We start from the raw sequence: 19,553 nt of genomic DNA on the forward strand, positions 1-19,553 counted from the left end.
TATGGGTTGTATTTACAATGGTGATTGTTCTTCACTGGTTGCCCTTTTTCTTGTGGCATCAGGTCACACGTGTTGCTGGTGTAATGGAACACTGTGGTATTTCACCCAATGGGAGTTTATCAAAACTATTTATTTTTTGTGTAATCTGAGGAAAATGCGTATCTCTATGGTCATACATTTGGCAGGAGGTTAGGAAATGCAGCTCAGGTTTCACCTAATTTTGTGGGCAGTGTGCACATAGCCTGTCTTCTCTTTAGAGCCAGGTCTCGCAATAGCATGGCTATGCTCCCTGAGTCTGTACATAGTCAAATCTTTCCTTAATTTTGGGTCAGGTAGTCTACCATTGTGTACTTTCTGTTTAGGGCCAAGGCCAGCATCCCAGAGTCGCTTCTTCGCTGTTGATGTTAAGACTGGTGTTTTGCGGGTACTATTTAATGAAGCTGCCAGTTGAGGACTTGTGAGGTGTCTGTTTCTCAAACTAGACACTAATGTACTTACTTGTTCAGTTGTGCACTGGGGCATCCCACTCCTCTTTCTATTCTGGTTAGAGCCAGTTTGCTCTGTTCTGTGAAGGGAGTAGTACACAGTGTTGTATGAGATCTTCAGTTTCTTGGCAATTTCTCGCATGGAATAGCCTACATTTCTCAGAACAAGAATAGACTGACGAGTTTCAGAAGAAAGTTATTTGTTTCTGGCCGTTTTGAGCCTGTAATCGAACCCACAAATGCTGATGCTCCAGATACTCAACTAAAGGCGATACAAAATAGATGAGGTTCCGTTTACAACGCCTACAGCTTCCACACGATGTCGCCAATACTGGCATTTCGTTGCAAGTTTATCCTTGGTGGGATGACGTATAGGCACTTCCTGTCTTGGGGTGCACCCAGGAAATTATGAAAGTGAAAAAAATGGACGATGATTTCAAGACTTGCTGCTATCGAATACATGATCAATTTGATCGATTATTAACGTTTATTAATACCTAAAGTTGGTTTACAAAAGTAGTTTGAAGTGATTTGTAAAAGTTTATAGGCAACTTTTTTAATTTTAAAAAGTGACATTGCGTCTTGTAAAGTTGAATTTTGCTTGGATCAGACGGCCTTCATAAATGGACATTTTGGGCATACTTTGACGGATTTAATCGGGAAAAAGACCCAATTGTGATGTTTATGGGACATATAGGAGTGCCAACAAAGAAGCTCGTCAAAGGTAATGAATGTTTTATATTTTATTTCTGCGTTTTGTGTAGCGCCGGCTACCGCAAAATATTTTGTTTAGGTCTCGTTCAGGTATTTTGGGGGGTGCATGCTATCAGATAATAGCTTCTCATGCTTTCGCCGAAAAGCATTTTACAAATCTGACACGTTGGCTAGATTCACAACGAGTGTAGCTTTAATTGAGTACCTTACATGTGTGTTTTAATGAAAGTTTGAGTTTTATCGAGTACTACGAGTGGCGCTCTGAAATTTCCGCTGACTTTGGTTCCTGTACAGGTAGTTTATGTATAGTTTTTTGTGTGCTCTAGGTGTCTAGATGGAATTTGTATTTGTGGTCCTGACATCTGGACCTTTTTTGGAACACCATTATTTTTTTCTTCTTGAGATTTACTGTCAGGGCCCAGGTCTGACAGAATCTGTGCAAAAGATCTAGGTGCTTCTGTAGGCCCTCCTTGGTTGGGGACAGAAGCACCAGATCATCAGCAAACAGCAGACATTTGACTTCAGTTTCTAGTAGGATTTGGCCGGGTGCTGCAGACTATTCTAGTTTCCTTGCCAATTCGTTGATAGATATGTTGAAGAGAGTGGGACTCAAGCTGCATCCCAGGGTGAATACGTGGTCTGTAGTACGGTAATTTGATTAAAAGCCAATTTGACATTTTCTCAGTACATTGTTTTCACTGAAGAAATGTACGAGTCTGTTGTTGATGATAATGGAGAGGATTTCCCCAAGGTTTCTGTTGAGGCATATCCCACGGTAGTTATTGGGGTCAAATTTGTCTCCACTTTTGTGGAGTAGGATGATCAGTTCTTGGTTCCAAATATTGGGGAAGATGCCAGAGCTGAGGATGATGTAAAAATAGTTTAAGTATAGCCAATTTAAATTTGTTGTCTGTATATTGTATCATTTCATTTAGGATACCATCAACATCACAGGCCTTTTTGGGTTGGAGAGTTTGTATTTTGTCCTGTAGTTCAATGTAATTGGAGAATCCAGTGGGTTCTGGTAGTCTTTAATAGTTGATTCTAAGATTTGTATTTGGTCATGTATATGTTTTTGATCTTTGTTCTTTGTTATAGAGCCAAAAATATTGGAGAAGTGGTTTGGCCATGCATCTCCATTTTGGATAGATAACTCTTTGTGTTGTTATTTGTTTAGTGTGTTCCAATTGTCCCAGAAGTGATTAGATTCTATGGATTCTTCAATTACATTGAGCTGATTTCTGACGTGCTGTTCCTTCTTTTTCCGTAGCGCATTTTTGTAGGCTCAGATTTTCAGGGGCTCTATGTTTTTGGTTGGATAGGTTTCTCAATTACTTTTTTTGCATTCTTCATTAAACCACTTGTCATTGCTGTTAATTTTCTAAGGTTGTCTGTTTTTCAAATATTCTGTTTAGGTTTGCTACAGCCAAATGTACACCTTCACTACTAAAGTGAAACGTTTTGTTCTTGAAGTTGTCTAAAAGCGATTACATTTTCTTTAGGCCAAAGGCAGATGACCTCAGACCTTGTATATTCCAGGATGAGATAGTAAAAGCTTTGTGTCCCATAGTGTCTAGTGTTGATTTTATGTGGTTTAGGCTCGGACCATTACAGTAGTTGTGAGCAGAGAATGTTGAGCTCTCTTAGGTTGCAGGATGGGGCTTGGGCGGGTGTATTAGTACAGGTTGGGCCCATTGCTCTGCTCACGGAGTGGTCATAAGTGTGAATGTTATGTTGAGGTCCTTGCTGCAAGGGGGGGGGGGCATGGGGGGGGGGCTGAAGGGTTTGTTTGGGGAGGGGTAGACTGGTTGGGGAGGGGATGTGGTTGGTGGTGCTGTGGTCTGGGTCTATGTCCTCTTGTTGTGGATCCTCTTGGTGCAGGTCCTCCGGGGGAGTCTCGCAGTTCTGGGAGGGTGTCTCGCTGTTGCTCCTTTGTGGGGTGCTGGGGCTGCGGTTGAGGGTGATGTTCTTCAGGGTCCTGGAAAAGGAGGGGCCTGCTGCCTTGTAGAGCTGAACCTGGTCATAAAGGCTGTTGAAGTCCAAGGTGGAGTGGTGGGCCAGGTAAACATTTGGTTTTGAGGCACAGTCATGGGAAATGCTTGAATTTACCTGCTGTATGGTGGCAGGGTGAAAGTATTTTCATAGTAGCAGGGTGGAGATAACCACTTGAGCGTTGGAGAAAGTGTAAGAGACTTTTTCAATCACTCCCTTGAGTGCTGTGCCTACCCTTTCCTGATGGGCTGTAAGGTCATTTGTGCCTGTGTGTATTATGATGTGGCTGTGGGACCCTAGTCGGTCCTCTGACAGCAGCTCCATTGCAAGCCAGGTGTTTGGACACCAGAGTTTAGCTACTTGGGGTTTTGGAAAATGTTTCCTGTCATCAATGTATTTCCCATTTGAGTCAATGAGAAGGACAATCTAGGGATTTTGTGTGTCCTCAATGGGTGTGGGGGTGTTGTCAGCAGAGCTATCTGGTGGGCTGAAAGGGGGGGATGCCTGGAGGGGGAGTCTGTTGAGTTGGTGGATCCTACCTTCTCTGTCCTGTTGAAGTGGGCGGTTGGCTTCTCTTGGGGGGATGGCTAGCTCTTTCTCACCTCCTCTTGCAGTGCTCTTAGCTGGGCTGTGTGTTCCTCTGTTAGCTGTGCCATGTGTTCCTCTCTCTTTTCCTTAAGTTCTCTCACCTCAGACCGGAGTGCAGCCAGCTCTCTCAGAGAGCCATCTATCTCTACCTTCAGCCCTCTGGGTTCGTGTTGTGCTGGTCTGTTTGGTATGTCTGTGCTGTCTGGAGTGTGTGGACTAGCTCTCTGAGCTCTACCATGTCTCTCACCAGCTCTGTGAATTCCCTCTCAATGATGGAGGAGCCGTGCAGTTGTGGGGCCTGGGTGTGTTCGGTCCTGCGGGGGTGACAATCCTCATCTGCAGGACAGTTTGAAGAGGTTTGATCAGACTCGCTCGGGGTGGGGTGGTCGTCACCAAGAAAAAAAGCTTCTCCTGCCATGGTCTCGCTTTGATTCTGTGGAAATCCTTTTGGATATGTATGAAGTGGCCCTGCACCACCATTCCATAGGTTGACAGAGGGTGTCTGTGTCCATATTTTCCAGTATTCCGATTTCCCACCCTCCACCAATACCCTCTTTATTTGTAATTTTTTTTACCCCTTTTGGTAGTTACAGTCTTGTCTCATTGCTGCAACTCCTGAATGTACTCGGGAGAGGCGAAGGTCGAGAGCCGTGCGTCCTCCAAAACACAACCCAACCGCACTGCTTCTTGACACAGTGCCCACTTAAACCGGAAGCCAGCCACACCAATGTGTCGGAGGAAACACCGTATACCTGGCGACCGTGTCAGCGTGCACTGCGCCCGGCCCGCCACAGGGGTCACTAGCGCGATGGGACAGGGACATTCCTGCCAGCCAAACCCTCCTCTAAACTGACGAGGCTGGGCCAATTGTGCGCCACCCCATGGGTATCCAGTCACGGCCGGCTGCGACAGAGCCTGGACTCGAACCCAGAATCTCTAATGGCGATGCAGTGACCACTGCGCCAACTCGGGAGCCCCCCCCCCCCCTCTTATACCCGCTGTGTGCCATGCCCAGGGATTGTCTATGTGGAAGATTCGGTTGATTACGTTCCCCTTTTTGTAGCAGTCAGCAAAAATGTCTCCGGATTGTCCATGGGGAGCTTCTCTTTGTATTCTTCCCGTGCCTTGTCATTTTTAATATCCACGTGGTACTGTACTGTAGTGACCTCTGCACAGTGGGAAGCCATGGAGCAGTGGACCAAAGAGGCCTCTGCATTTGGGTAGGGGAGGAACCCTGCTGCAATTGTTGGGCTCAGGGGCTTCACAGCTATCACTTCAAACTTCAGTGTCAGTTAAAGTTGCAGCCGGGTCTGTTCTTTCCTTGCAAGTTTGGTAGCCTTTTAACTTAGCATTCAGTATTTATAAAGTAAAATATCTAGAAATTGTTGTAATGTTATATTATTTCTAGGCTTTTGAAGTAGCTTCAGACTGAACATTACTTACTCAGTTCCAGGTTGGATATTTGTTGTGCTTCTTTTGCTGGTTGCTGGTTTGTCAGAACTTTTGCTGGATAGTCCTTGGCTGAAAGAATCCTTGGTAATAAAAAGTAATATTAGTTTGCAAGTTAGGACACATCCCGATTTCCGGGATGTCTCCTGGTCCGACAAACAGCACTGCAGCTCTGCCATCTTCCATCGCAGATGCAGAAGGCCACCATAGGCAGATGTGGTGGATTGAGACTCATCCCATACAAAACATACAAAATATGATATCTCTAGCTTAAGTCTTGTGTGTGTGTGTGTATTAATTAGACTCAAGGGGGATTAATTCAAGCCTAACATAATTACAGTGCCTTCAGCAAGTATTTATAACCCTTGACCTATTCCACATTTTGTTGTGTTACAGCCTGGATTCAAAATGGATTAGATATGGTTCTCACCCAACTACACACAATACAGCATAATGACAAAGTAAACAATGTTTCTAGAAATGTTTGCATATTTATTAAAAATAAAATACATGTGTATCTCATTTACATATGTATTCACACACTGAGTCAATGCTTTGGAGAAGCAACTTTGACAGCAATTACAGCTGTGAGTCTTTAGGGTAAGTCTAAGAGCTTTACACACCTGAATCGTGCAACAGTTTCCCATTACTATTTTTAAAATTCTTCACGCTCTGTCAAATTGGTTGTTGATCATCGCTAGACAACCATTTTCAGGTCTTGCCATGGATCTTCAAGTAGATTCTGGAAAATTCCAGAAAATGTCATGGCTTTAGAAGCTTCTGATAAGCTAATTGACATCATTTGAGTCAATGTGGATGTGTTTCAAGGCCTACCTTCAAACTCAGTGCCTCTTTGCTTGACATCATGGGAAAATCAAAATAAATCAGTAGACCTTATAGACCTCCACAAGTCTGGTTCATCCTTGGGAGCAATTTCCAAATGCCTGTACAAACAATAGTACACAAGTATAAATACCATGGGTGAAATAAATCATTCTCTCTACTATTATTCTGACATTTCACATTCTTAAAATAAAGTGGTGATACTAACTGACCTAAGACATGGAAGTTGTCAGGACCCGGTTACGAACCCGGGTCTCCGGTGTGAGAAAGAGTCACTTAGCAAACTAAGCCACGAATAGTCGGCAGAACCCAGAAGTTGAGGCAGACACAGCAGTACTTGAGACGGTGTTTTAATAAAGTACAAGGAAAGTTCTTCAGGCAAAAATATAAATCCACAACGTCAAAAGTAATTCCAAGAGAACAAAGGTAATCCTCCAAGTCAAAAAGGTAAATCCACAAGGTGGTAGGTACAGCAGAAAAAGCCTCAAAAGATAATCAAAAATAAATAAACAAGAACAAAAACAGAGTACCACAAGAGAGTCCAACTGGAGCAACAAATGTTCACAGCATCACTGGGGCTGGGTGCCAACATTCAAACACAGAGCAAAGAACTGAGGAAAACTAAGGGTTTAAATACAATCAAGGGAAACGAGGCAACAGGTGCAAATAATAACTGGGAACAAGGGAAAACAAAAGGGTCAAAAAGCACAATGGGGGCATCTAGTGACCAAAACCGGAACAACCCTGGCCAAATCCTGACAAGTTTTACTTGGATTAAATGTCAAGAATTGTGAAAAACTGAGTTTAAATGTAGTTGGCTAAGGTATATGTAAACTTTCGACTTCAACTGTACAAGGGGTAACTTTTTACTTAACTTTTTTTACTTTTATATGTGAATTTTAAACACACACACACACACACACACGTCTTCTCAAATCAGCCCTAGTTATGGTCCTCCAATATTCCTCATGGGTGATGGAAATGAAGAAATGCCAATTTCCTCTGAAATTCACGTTTGTCAACAAAGAAGCACTTCTGTTAAACAGACACAGAGGATCGCTCTTGCAACTAAGCTCAGAAAAGAATGGCTAAACATCACAATTACGTCTTTGGAATCAGGCTAGGAATACAAGTGCCTGTTTAATTGATATTAGAGTGGAATATATTAGGTTTTTTCATTTCTTATTCCACAGAAACAAATCTCTATGGTTGTGTCCCAAATTGCAAACCTATTCCTTGCATAGTGCATAGAGCCCTAGTCAAACCATATAGAGAATAAAGTGCCATTTGGGACGCATTCTATATTCTCTGTGATGCAACATAAAGGTTGGGAGTTAGAAGACAATATACAGGACATTTTCCATAGGCTTTTTCCCAAGTGTTTGTAGCATTATCTAGAGAGTTTGGTCTTATATGATGTAAACAAGGCTGGGAGGGGAGGCATGGAGGGAAGACAAGAGGAGATACTGAATGATGTACAGTCAGATGGCCTGGGACTTTGCGGTGAATCCGGTGTAGATTTTGGGAGCACAAAGTGCACAACTTTACTAAAAACACCCTATTCTATCGTAATTCACATCTTCCTATCCTCCTACCATATTTGTAGTGTGGACCGAGAAGATGATGTCCTCAAGCTTTGTGCTGAGCTATGATGGTGGCTAACTGAATGCCCAGTTTGCCCATCCACCCTCCTACTACTGAAGCTTAGACAGATTGATGTGATAGTCCTGCAGATGCTCACAACAGTCCTTGCAGCCCCTGGCTGCTTATGAGATTGATCCAGCACGCTGCCACCATGTCTGCTGCTGCTGCTGCTTCGTGATAAGTATTATTTCATTTGTATTTCTAACAAAGTGTCTTCACAGTCATTGTCGTGCATGTTATAGAATGCCATTTTGGCAACCATTCCTATAATTATGAGAAAGACCGCGGTCAAATCCAAGTGTATTTGTCACATGCAGAGAATGCAACAGGGGTAAACAATGCAGGTAGAATTTTGCGTTCAAGCTCTTCCTTAACAGTGCAGTGTCAATGTCAAAGGGAAGAAAATAGAAAATCCAGAATAGGATCTTAAAGAGAGATATGCTCAAATGAAAACTAATTAGAAATAAAAACACAATAATTAATGCTACATACAAGGCCAGTACTGTTGGATCCTGTGTTTTACATTATAGCCATTACCATATATATGATTGAATATTATCTGCTGTTGGCTTGTGTGGATGTATGTATGTGTTATGCAACATAGCTGACTTGAAACATTGTTAAAAGCTTCAGGGCCATGGGCCTTTCTCATGATGGAAAAATACAGAGTAGCATGAAGACAGGAACTGTTCAAATTAGTTGGGAGGGGGGCACATTCAGAGCGGGGTGTTGTGAGAACAAGCGGTCTTTTGTTAGATAACAGGAGCCAGGTGCGAGATAACGGTATCGAGCATGAGCGCATGGATGTTCTTCACAGCAAGAGTTACATCTATCAACAGAAGCGCCAAGAGGCGGGGACCCGCCTGAGCGCCTGCAATAGGCTGAGCAAGTTTAAACCACGCCCAGCCTCTATAAACAGTATAAAGAATACTGTTTACATACATCTTGTCAGTTCTCTGTTCTGCCCTGCGTGGTATTACAGTGAGCCCGTATATACGAAAGTTGCATTTGCCATTTATTACTTAGCTAATAAAAAATACATAGTATACAATCGGTGACTCATTGTTATATTTATCCTGATACCAGATTTGAATTTACGCAACTCTAACAGTACCATTATCATATCAATGTGCAGGGATACAGTGGTAGTAGAGGTAGATACAATATGTACATGAAGGCATGTATAAAAGTGACTGGACAGCAGTATTTCTGAGTGACGTTCAATGTGTGTGTGTGCGTGTGTGTGTGTGTTTTTCGTGGAAATTTCCTCTATTTACCAAATCATGGGAGCAAACCACAACACAAGTCAGAGTTAGTTATCAAAGTCCATCTTTAATTATATCAGCTCTATCACAATCCTGTGACTCTCAGATAAATTCAGTGTCTCTCAATGAATTCTCTGAGAGCCCCTTCTACATTTCAAATGAGGTCCTTTATAGCAAAGACACACACAGGATAAGACAGCATCGGCATAATTCATCGTTCAGCTTTGTCTCTTTACTCAAACCCCAGAACCATAAACCAACCCTCCATATCTACAGGCATATATCAAATTGTCATTTAGATACAACCAACTCTAAATACAACCTGTGTGTGTGTGTGTGTGTGTGTGTGTATGTGTGTGTGTGTGCAAAGTGTCAGTGTAAGTGTGTGTGAGTGTGTGGTTAGAGACCTGTGACTCAGTGTAGTTAGAGTAGGTGCAGAATGGAGGTTGAGCAGCCATCACTTAGCTGTTCAACAGTCTCATTGCTTGGAGATAGAAGCTGTCTCTGAGCCTGTTTGTCTGAGCGCTGATGCACCGGTGCCATTTTCCAGGGGGTAGCGGAGTGAACAGCCCATGGCTGGGGTGGCTGATGTCTTTGCCAATTTTCAGGTCCTTACCCAGATCAGGTAATATAGCCCAAGGTGAATGTACAGTGCCTTGCGAAAGTATTCGGCCCCCTTGAACTTTGCGACCTTTTGCCACATTTCAGGCTTCAAACATAAAGATATAAAACTGTATTTTTTTGTGAAGAATCAACAACAAGTGAGACACAATCATGAAGTGGAACGACATTTATTGGATATTTCAAACTTTTTTAACAAATCAAAAACTGAAACATTGGGCGTGCAAAATTATTCAGCCCCTTTACTTTCAGTGCAGCAAACTGTCTCCAGAAGTTCAGTGAGGATCTCTGAATGATCCAATGTTGACCTAAATGACTAATGATGATAAATACAATCACCCTGGATGAACTGCAGAGATCTAAAGCTGAGGTGGGAGACTCTGTCCATAGGACAACAATCAGTCGTATATTGCACAAATCTGGCCTTTATGGAAGAGTGGCAAGAAGAAAGCCATTTCTTAAAGATATCCATAAAAAGTGTTGTTTAAAGTTTGCCACAAGCCACCTGGGAGACACACCAAACATGTGGAAGAAGGTGCTCTGGTCAGATGAAACCAAAATGGAACTTTTTGGCAACAATGCAAAACGTTATGTTTGGCGTAAAAGCAACACAGCTGAACACACCATCCCCACTGTCAAACATGGTGGTGGCAGCATCATGGTTTGGGCCTGCTTTTCTTCAGCAGGGACAGGGAAGATGGTTGAAATTGATGGGAAGATGGATGGAGCCAAATACAGGACCATTCTGGAAGAAAACCTGATGGAGTCTGCAAAAGACCTGAGACTGGGATGGAGATTTGTCTTCCAACAAGAGAATGATCCAAAACATAAAGCAAAATCTACAATGGAATGGTTCAAAAATAAACATATCCAGGTGTTAGAATGGCCAAGTCAAAGTCCAGACCTGAATCCAATCGAGAATCTGTGGAATGAACTGAAAACTGCTGTTCACAAATGCTCTCCATCCAACCTCACTGAGCTCGAGCTGTTTTGCAAGGAGGAATGGGAAAAATGTCAGTCTCTCGATGTGCAAAACTGATAGAGACATACCCCAAGCGACTTACAGCTGTAATCACAGCAAAAGGTGGCGCTACAAAGTATTAACTTAAGGGGGCTGAATAATTTTGCACGCCCAATTTGTCAGTTTTTGAAAAGTTTGAAATATCCAATAAATGTCGTTCCACTTCATGATTGTGTCCCACTTGTTGTTGATTCTTCACAAAAAAATACAGTTTTATATCTTTATGTTTGAAGCCTGAAATGTGGCAAAAGGTCACAAAGTTCAAGGGGGTCGAATACTTTCGCAAGGCACTGTAGTTACTGTACCACAAACACATCTTCTGTTGGAAAACTTCCATAGCACAACTGAGTTACACGAGTGAGTGAGTGAGTGAGTGAGTGAATGAGTGAGTGAGTGAGTGAGTGAGACAAGGAGAGACAGAAAGAAAGAGAGGGTGGAGAGAGAGAGACTCCGACTGGGCCCCCAGGGTGGTCCACAGGAAGTGGCAGGGCAGGGGTGGAGGAGGGAGAAGGGGGGGGGGGGCGAGGATTATGAGGGTGAGGGTGAGGATGAGGGGAGGGAGAGGATGGAGGAAGAAATAAAGGGGAGGGAAGTGGGTGATCAGACACAGATGCTATTTGTGATTACAGTGTGTAATCAGTGTGTAAGCATCATCCTCTCCCATGATGCTTGTTATCCATCCAAGATCCACTGTCACCATAACTGATTGAATGAGATGGGTAATGGAGAGGAGAGGGGAGGGGAGGGGATGTGTGTGGGGCGGCGCACGAGGTGGTGGGATGCAGACAGTAAAGCAGCCATTCTATCTCGAGCTCTCCCAGCATCAGCACCACGGAATTACGAGCAATCTCTGTCTGCTTCTGAAACGGAGAAGAGTATCGGTTTCAAACCTGCAGGGCGAAATCTAGACAAGGCGACACGGATTTCAGTGCCGAAAGGGGAAGTTGGAAGACAAATAACAGGTGCGCAAACAATCCACAGGTTTGTAGCAATTCGAATGCCATTTTTTCAACACCAGTCAATTTTGTTTCATAATTAATTATTCTCAATAAACTACAATTGTTATTATTTCCCTTCTCTATGAAAATGTAAGACCGAGCTGGTGTCGGAATTGTTCATGATACAATTAGGCTTGAGACATCGTTTCTGGAGGACAGATGTGATGTGTGCTGCCAACAGGTGTGGTAGACTAGGTTTAACCTAGTCGGAATCACCAAGGCTTCTAACGAGAAATACCTGGCTCTTGTTGTCCATAATCATTGTCATGCATGTAAAGGGGAATTGGAATACATGTTAAAGTGATGCTCCAGAACTTATGTATATATTTCAGCCAGTACTTTTGAATGTAGTGCAATTCATGATATGTTACGAATCCAATTCGTATGATATGTTACGAATCCAATTCGTATGATATGTTACAAATTTGCTGTGATTAAGATCCCAGACTGCGTCTATAAACGACATTAACCTGCCGAGTCTGTCAAAAGAAAGAGAATGGTAGGAGGTGGCATTTCTGCAAAACCCTAACCTCCTCCTCCTTCCCATCGTAACGCCACCGGTTACCGAGATAGAAGTTCTAGAAGTTCTTCACGGCACTGACTGCACTGCCCGGTTTGACATTTCCACAGCTGTCGCTGTGTCATTTTGGACACCATGGACGCGCTAATGAAGGGGTTCTCGAAAGCCAAGGATGGGGTCGTGGCAGCAGCGGAGAAGACGAAGCAGGGAGTAACTGGGGCGGCTGAGATGACAAAAGGTGGCGTTATCTTTGTCGGTAGGTCTTGACAATTGTAGCCGACCTGCTCTTTCCTTTAACTTGCTTTTTAAATCATTGCTGAGATGTCGAATGCTAAGTGTTGCTGAGATGAGATGCTGAGATGTTGAATGTTAGAAATTATGTACGAGCATGGTTAATCAGACCATGTAAAGAGATCATTTTATTGAATGACAGTGGTCCCATTGACATCAATGGGATGTTAAATATTTGTCACCCCTCCTTCACGTTTTTGTTCTTTTTCATAGGCAACAAAACAAAGGATGGAGTCACAACAGGTAGTCTACATGTCACCATTACCAACATTACTCAGTTGAGTACAGGCTTAACTGAATTACAGCAGAGACAGAATACGATATGGAATTGTATTGAATAGTTGGGGTAGGCCTTGTCTCCGAGCAATGGTCCATAGAACGGGGTTCCGATGATGGGCCTTCAGGTTATTATGCTGGTGGTGGTGGGGAGCTGGAAGGTCGTTGGAAGACTGTTGCTGCAAAACATCAAGTCAGAGACAAGGGGTAGGTTGACAAATACGCCCTACATTTATACCTATTGGTTGACAGAAAAGGAAGTGATTATTGCACAAGTGACCCCATAGGTTAATCAGCAAGCGTGGTGGAATTGCCTTAGTGTGCTATGCTCATTGGATGAAGTTAATAGGTGAATGACAGAGCTTTCCACACCTGGATTGTGTAACATTTGGCCATTATTATTTTCAAAATTCTCCAAACTCTGTCAAATTGATTGCTGATCATTGCTAGACAACCGTTTTCAAGTCTTGCCATAGATTTTCCTGTAAATTTAAGTCAAAATTGTAACTCAGCCATTCAGGATCATTCACTATCTTTTTGGTAAGCAACTCCAGTATAGATTTGGCTTTGTGTTTTAGGTTATTGTCCTGCTGAAAGGGGAATTCATCTCCCAGTGCCTGGTGGAAAGCACACTGAACTAGGTTTTCCTCTAGGATTTTGCTTGTGCTTAGCTCCATTCCATTTCTTTTTTATCCTGAAAAACTCCCCATTCCTAAACAAGCATACCCATAACATGATGCACCCACCACTTTGCTGGTATATACGAAGAGTGGTACTCAGTAATATGTTGTATTGGATTTGCCCAAAAAGTAACACTTTGTATTCAGGACAAAAAGTGAATTGCTTTGCCACATTTTTTGCAGTATTACTTTAATGCCTTGTTAATTAAAAACAGGATGCATGTTTTGGAATATTTTTATTCTGTACAGACTTATTTCTTTTCACTCTGTCAATTAGGTTAGTATTGTGGAGTAACCACGACATTGTTGACCTTCCTTCCCCTTTGTAGTGACTGGGTGTATTGATACACCATACAAAGTGTAATTAATAACTTCACTATGCTCAAAGGGATATTAAATGCCTGCTTTTTTTAACCCATCTACCAATAGGTGCCCTTCTTTGCGAGGCATTGGATAACCTCCCTGGTCTTTGTGGTTGAATCTGTGTTTGAAATTCACTGCTCAATTGAGGGATCTTACAGATAATTGTATGTGTGAGGTACAGAGATGAGGTAGTCATTCAAAAATCATGTTAAACACTATTATTGCACACAGTGAGTCCATGCAACTTATGTGACTTGTAAAGCAAATGTTTACTCCTGAACGTATTTAGGCTTGCCATTACAAAGGGGTTGAAGACTTATTGTCTCAAGACATTTCACCTTAAATATTTGTATTCATTTGTAAAAATTTCTAAAACATAATTACTTTGACATTATAAGGTATTGTGGGTAGGCCAGTGACCAAAGATCTAAATTTAAATCATTAGAGATTCAGGCTGTACACAACAACACACAAAATGTGGAATAAGTTAAGGGATACGAATACTTTCTGAAGGCATTTTGGTCGTTCCACCAATTTGGTGCCTTTTGAGAAGTGTTACTTGGTCCAAAAAAAACATTGATTTCACCTCATTTTAAAATTCTGTCATAAAGAGCACATGTTCAACTTAATAAAAAACATGAAACAAAAAAAAAGATTATAGTAAATTATAGTAAATGTATTCTTATAAATCATATCTAATTGTATTTGTCACATGCCCTGAATACAACAGGTGTAGACTTTACCATGAAAGGCTTACTTACAAGCCCATATTTATCTGTAAATAGCCCACCCAACTACCTCATCCCCATATTGTTATTTCTTTTTTTTGCTCCTTTGCATCATCATCATCTCTTCTTGCACATTCATCTTCTGCACATCTATCACTCCAGTGTTTAATTACTAAGTTCTAATTATTGCGCCACCATGGCCTATTTATTGCCTTACCTCCCTAATCTTACTGCATTTGCACACACTGTATATATACTTTCCTATTGTGTTGTTGACTGTACGTTTGTTTATTCCATGTGTAACTCTGTGTTGTTTGTGTCGCACTGCTTTGCTTTATCTTGGCCAGGTTGCAGTTGTAAATGAGAACTGGCTTACCAGGTTAAAGAAAGGTGAAATAAATGTAAATAAAAAATAAATAAAAAAGATTAACCAACACTGCAGTTTTAAGAAAAATTTGTCAAGAAAAAATGTACTTAATAAACTAAAGTAATAAAAAAAGTAACACAATAAAATAACAATAACAAGTTGACCATTTCTTCTTAAATCAGACAGAAATCCCCTTGTGACTGGGAATGGTAGCTTGTTTTTCAGAAATGACTGTCAAAGCAACAAAATAACTAGGGCTTTACAACGAAGGTGAAACTTGGAGAAATGTTAAGATTAAGTGGGTTAAAATCTTCCTAGAAGTGACCACCACATATGTTCTCCCTCTCCTGGTAGTTGCAGGTAAAACAGTGTCTGGCGTTTCCCAGGTGGGCGGCGCCATGGTAACAGGTGTGACAGCAGTGGCTCACAGGACTGTGGAGGGGGCGGGGAATATTGCTGCTGCGACTGGATTGGTCAAGAAAGACACAGCCAAACAGGTGAGAACCTGAGATACCTGACCCATACTCCTACCTTGTTCAATATTTGATACCATCACTTACTCAAACACTTTACAGCTCTCTATCGCTTAGTTTTAGCTGTACCTCTCTCTCACACAACATTTAAATTGAGATGAATGACAAACAAGTGGGGGTTACTTTTTATTCTTATACACATATACAGTGCATTCGGAAAGTTTTCAGACCCCTTGACTTTTTCCACATTTTGTTACATTACAGCCTTATTGTAATAATCCCCTCAATCAACACACAATACCCCACACACAATACCCCGCTATGACAAAGCAAAAAACGTATATATATATATACATATATATATATATATATATATATATATATATATATATATATATATATATATATATATATATATATATATATATATATATATATATATATATGGCAGCAATTACAGCCTTGAGTCTTCTTGGGTATGATGCTACAAGCTTGGCACACCTGTTTTTGGGGTGTTTCTCCCATTTTTCTCTGCAGATCCTCTCAGGCTCTGTCAGGTTGGATGGGGAGCGTTGCTGCACGGCAATTTTCAGGTCTCTCCAGAGGTGTTCGATCGGGTTCAAGTCTGGGCTCTGGCTGGGCCACTCAAGGACATTCAGAGATTGTCCCGAAGCCACTCCTGTGTTGTCTTGGCCGTGTACTTAGGGTCATTGTCCTGTTGGAAGTTGAAGCTTCGCCCCAGTCTGAGATCCTGAGCGCTCTGGAGCAGGTTTTCATCAAGGATCTCTCTGTATTTTGCTACGTTCATCTTTCCCTCGATCGTGACTAGTCTCCCAGCCCCTGCTGTTGAAACCACCCCACAGCATGATGCTACCACCAACATGCTTCACCGTAGGGATTGTGCCAAGTGTCCTCCAGACGCGACGCTTGGCATTTAGGCCAAAGAGTTCAATCTTGGTTTCATCAGACCAGAGAATCTTGTTTCTCATGGCCTGAGAGTCTTTAGGTGCCTTTTGGAAACTCCAATTGAGCTGTCATGAAGAGTGGCTTCCATCTGGTCAATCTACCATAAAGGCCTGATTGGTGGAGTGCTGCAGAAATGGTTGTCCTTCAAGAAAGTTCTCCCAACTCTGGTGCTCTGTCAGAGTGACCATCGTGTTCTTGGTCACCTCCCTGACCAAGGCCCTACTCCCCCAATTGCTCAATTTGGCCAGATCTAGGAAGAGTCTTGATGGTTTAAAACTTCTTCCATTTAAGAATGATAGAGGCCACTGTGTTCTTGTGGTTTTGCACATGCACTGTCAACTGTGGGACCTTACAAAGACAGGTGTGTGCCTTTCCAAATCATGTCCAATCAATTGAATTTACCACAAGTGGACTCCAATCAAGTTGTAGAAAAATCTCAAGGATGATCAATGGAAACAGGATGAACCTGAGCTCAATTTCTATTCTCATAGCAAAGGGTCTGAATATTTATATAAATAAGGTATTTCTGTAGTTAATTTTTAATACATTTGTTAACATTTATAAAAACCTGTTTTTGCTTTGTCATTGTGGTGTATTGTGTGTAGATTGATGAGGGAAAAATAATAATTTTATCAATTTTAGAATAAGGCTGTAACGTAACAAAATGTGCAAAAAGTCAGGGGGTCTGAAGACTTTCCAAATGCACTGTAAGAGAGAAAACAGAAGCAACCTTTGCTATTCATTTTAGTCTTGATACCGACATTTCATCAGAACCTATTGCCATCTGAATGCTGTCCTTTCCTTTCAGCACAGCATTTTTCAACCATTTTAAATGTGACAGCTAATTCACTTCTCTTTCCCTCCTGTCAAATGAAGCCTGACCTTGAGTCCTCTGGCTTGTTGCTTTTTCCTTTCTTATCCTCTTCCTCCGGCGTTCTTAGTTCTCTGTCATAAAAAGCAGGATGGATTCTCATTTGTCTGTCTGAAGGTCTGTTTATATAAAGGCAGAGAAAGATCCAGACAGACAGACAATTTGCAGCCCTGATGGTCTCTGAAGATGAAAAATGGATTGTCTCTCTTTCAAAACAAAACTAAACAGAATCATGGACATATTAAAGTAAAGCTTGCCTGCAATGCTGGCCTTGTAATAGTAGTGATGATTCATCTTCAAACCAACAGCAAAGCAACAAGGTTTCTTCAGTCTGCCCTTCCATGTTCTTCCAATTAATGGGACAATCTGCAATATGTACAGCTGTTCAAATGGTCAATTCAATGAATGACAAAACACCCATTGATTCTTGAGGGAAAAAACTTGCCTCAAGAGTTTAGTAGAACTGAACTCAATCTATGCATTTGAGAATGGTTGCATTTCTCCAGCCCCATCCCTCAGCTTTATAGCAAAAGAAGTGGAGGGGTTGCCATCTGTATGAAAAACAACTGACAGATTGTTGCTTTAACAGTGTTAATCTGCCAAGTGAATTAGCCACCCCAAAGCACCCTGCTGATGTCACAGGTACTCAGCAATCATTGCATTCATTATCTGTATAGTGTCCTTACACACACACACACACACACACACACACACGGACACACACACACTGGCATTATTATTAGAAAAAAATCAACGACATCAATCAGAGAGAAAACCTCACTAATTAGAACAATAACTTTAGCTGCTTCATCCTTTGCCTTTGTTCGTTTATGACTAGATTAATAAATTGTTACATGACACACACACATCCGCACACACAGAGGTTAATGAAGTGTTAAATGGGACATAATTCTAGAGGGATTATACAATTAGGCTGTGGTTATGCTACTGAGAGGAAGTTATAAACAAATAGAAGCTCCCTGGGCAGAGAAGAGAACAGTGTACTGCTCAATTGAAGGTTTGTTGAGGAGCTCCTACTGTATGTAGATTTTAGAAGAGGACTGACCACTCCTCATAGCCTGGTTCCTCTCTAGGTTTCTTCCTAGGTTTTGTCCTTTCCAGGGAGTTTTTCCTAGCCACCGTGCTTCTACACCTGCATTGCTTGCTGTTTGGGGTTTTAGGCTGGGTTTCTGTACAGCACTTTGAGATATCAGCTGATGTACGAAGGGCTATATAAATACATTTGATTTGATTTAGGATTTAGAATTTAATGACTGACTGTTAACGTAAATGTTAAACAAATTGAGTAGCTGGCCAGTGTTCACACAAGATTTGGTTCTGGGTTCCAAGATCAAGAACTTCAGAACAATAATTACCGACACACACCCAGAATTGCTACTGATGAATAAGATAAAAGTAGTGGAAGTTTTTGCTGCTAAAGGAATAAATATTTTGGTCTGGACAGGGGGCAATTCCTTGGAACCACTCTGGTAATCCGAGTAATGTCTTCAGCATTATCTTTCAGCCAATTACAATCTTTGTTTTCTCTGTTAATCGCCTGTGTGTCGACACAATCCCCTGTCCATTTGATTTGTTTTTAAAGACGTTTGATTGTGGCATTTCCTGTGGCCATTGATTGGCTACCTAGCGGTTTATCGCCAAACCCTGTCTAATGCCTAATCGCGTCCTCTGTGTAACACCTTAACGTGTCCTCCGAGTTTGACAGAAGAAACACAGAAATACAGAAACTATGTCCCAAATGGCACCCTAATTCCCTACATGGGTGCTGTTCAAAAGTAGTGCACTACATATATAAGGAATAGGGTGCCATTTGGAACGAAGCCAGAGATGGTGCACAGAATTGGATTGATCTCATTTAGACAGAGGTGGGTTAGGGAGCAGAGCGATCAATCTACTTTCATCTGGTTGTCCACAGCAGCCAGCCAACTCTCATCAGTTAGTTAGACAGTGTGAGAGATGGGGTGTCTGATGACGAGGGAGGAAGAGCGAGGCTGCTGCCTGTTTGTTTGTTGAATGGAACACCCATCCACCCACACACAAACAACTAGCAGCGCTAGCAGCGATGCTCCGGCTGGTAAATGGATTTGGGCTGGTAAGACAGAACAGAGAACACACCTCACCAGCTCCCGTAGACCGACTCATTGCACTCATGTCACAGATGCTGTTCTGTTGTATGTTCGGTTGTTGGGCCACAAGACAAGAGGAACACAATCAAAATCTTGTTAATGTTTCATATGGGAAAGGCTCAATTAAAAGTGAAAAAATGTATGTATTACAAGTTAATACTGACCTGGATAAGATATTCCAGTTTTTATTTATAATTTAAAATAACTATATCATGGGGCTTCATGGGTTTGGGTTTCTTAAAATTATTAGC

At 41.8% G+C, this 19,553-nt stretch overlaps 1 protein-coding gene across 6 annotated transcripts in view; it reads left to right on the forward strand.

Moving 5' to 3' along the window:
• The first annotated feature begins 872 nt into the window (after positions 1–872).
• The window catches only part of LOC110523967 (uncharacterized), a 30,594-nt gene continuing 11,913 nt past the window's right edge, over positions 873–19,553 (forward strand). Inside the window, exons 1-4 of one of the 6 annotated variants that reach the window (XM_090236654.1) lie at positions 875–1,209; positions 12,251–12,378; positions 12,645–12,674; positions 15,200–15,342. In XM_090236654.1, the coding sequence (XP_090092780.1) occupies positions 12,276–12,378; positions 12,645–12,674; positions 15,200–15,342 (276 nt within the window). In that variant the 5' untranslated portion in view covers positions 875–1,209; positions 12,251–12,275. Of the gene's footprint in view, positions 1,210–10,963; positions 11,604–12,250; positions 12,397–12,644; positions 12,915–15,199; positions 15,343–19,553 lie in introns of those variants that run through there. The other 5 variants (XM_090236653.1, XM_021603151.3, XM_021603153.3 and 2 more) reach the window with 5 other exon arrangements.

The sequence above is a fragment of the Oncorhynchus mykiss genome, chromosome 5 (assembly GCF_057628025.1).
Source record: "Oncorhynchus mykiss isolate SJ-2025 chromosome 5, ASM5762802v1, whole genome shotgun sequence".
NCBI classification, from domain to species: domain Eukaryota; kingdom Metazoa; phylum Chordata; class Actinopteri; order Salmoniformes; family Salmonidae; genus Oncorhynchus; species Oncorhynchus mykiss.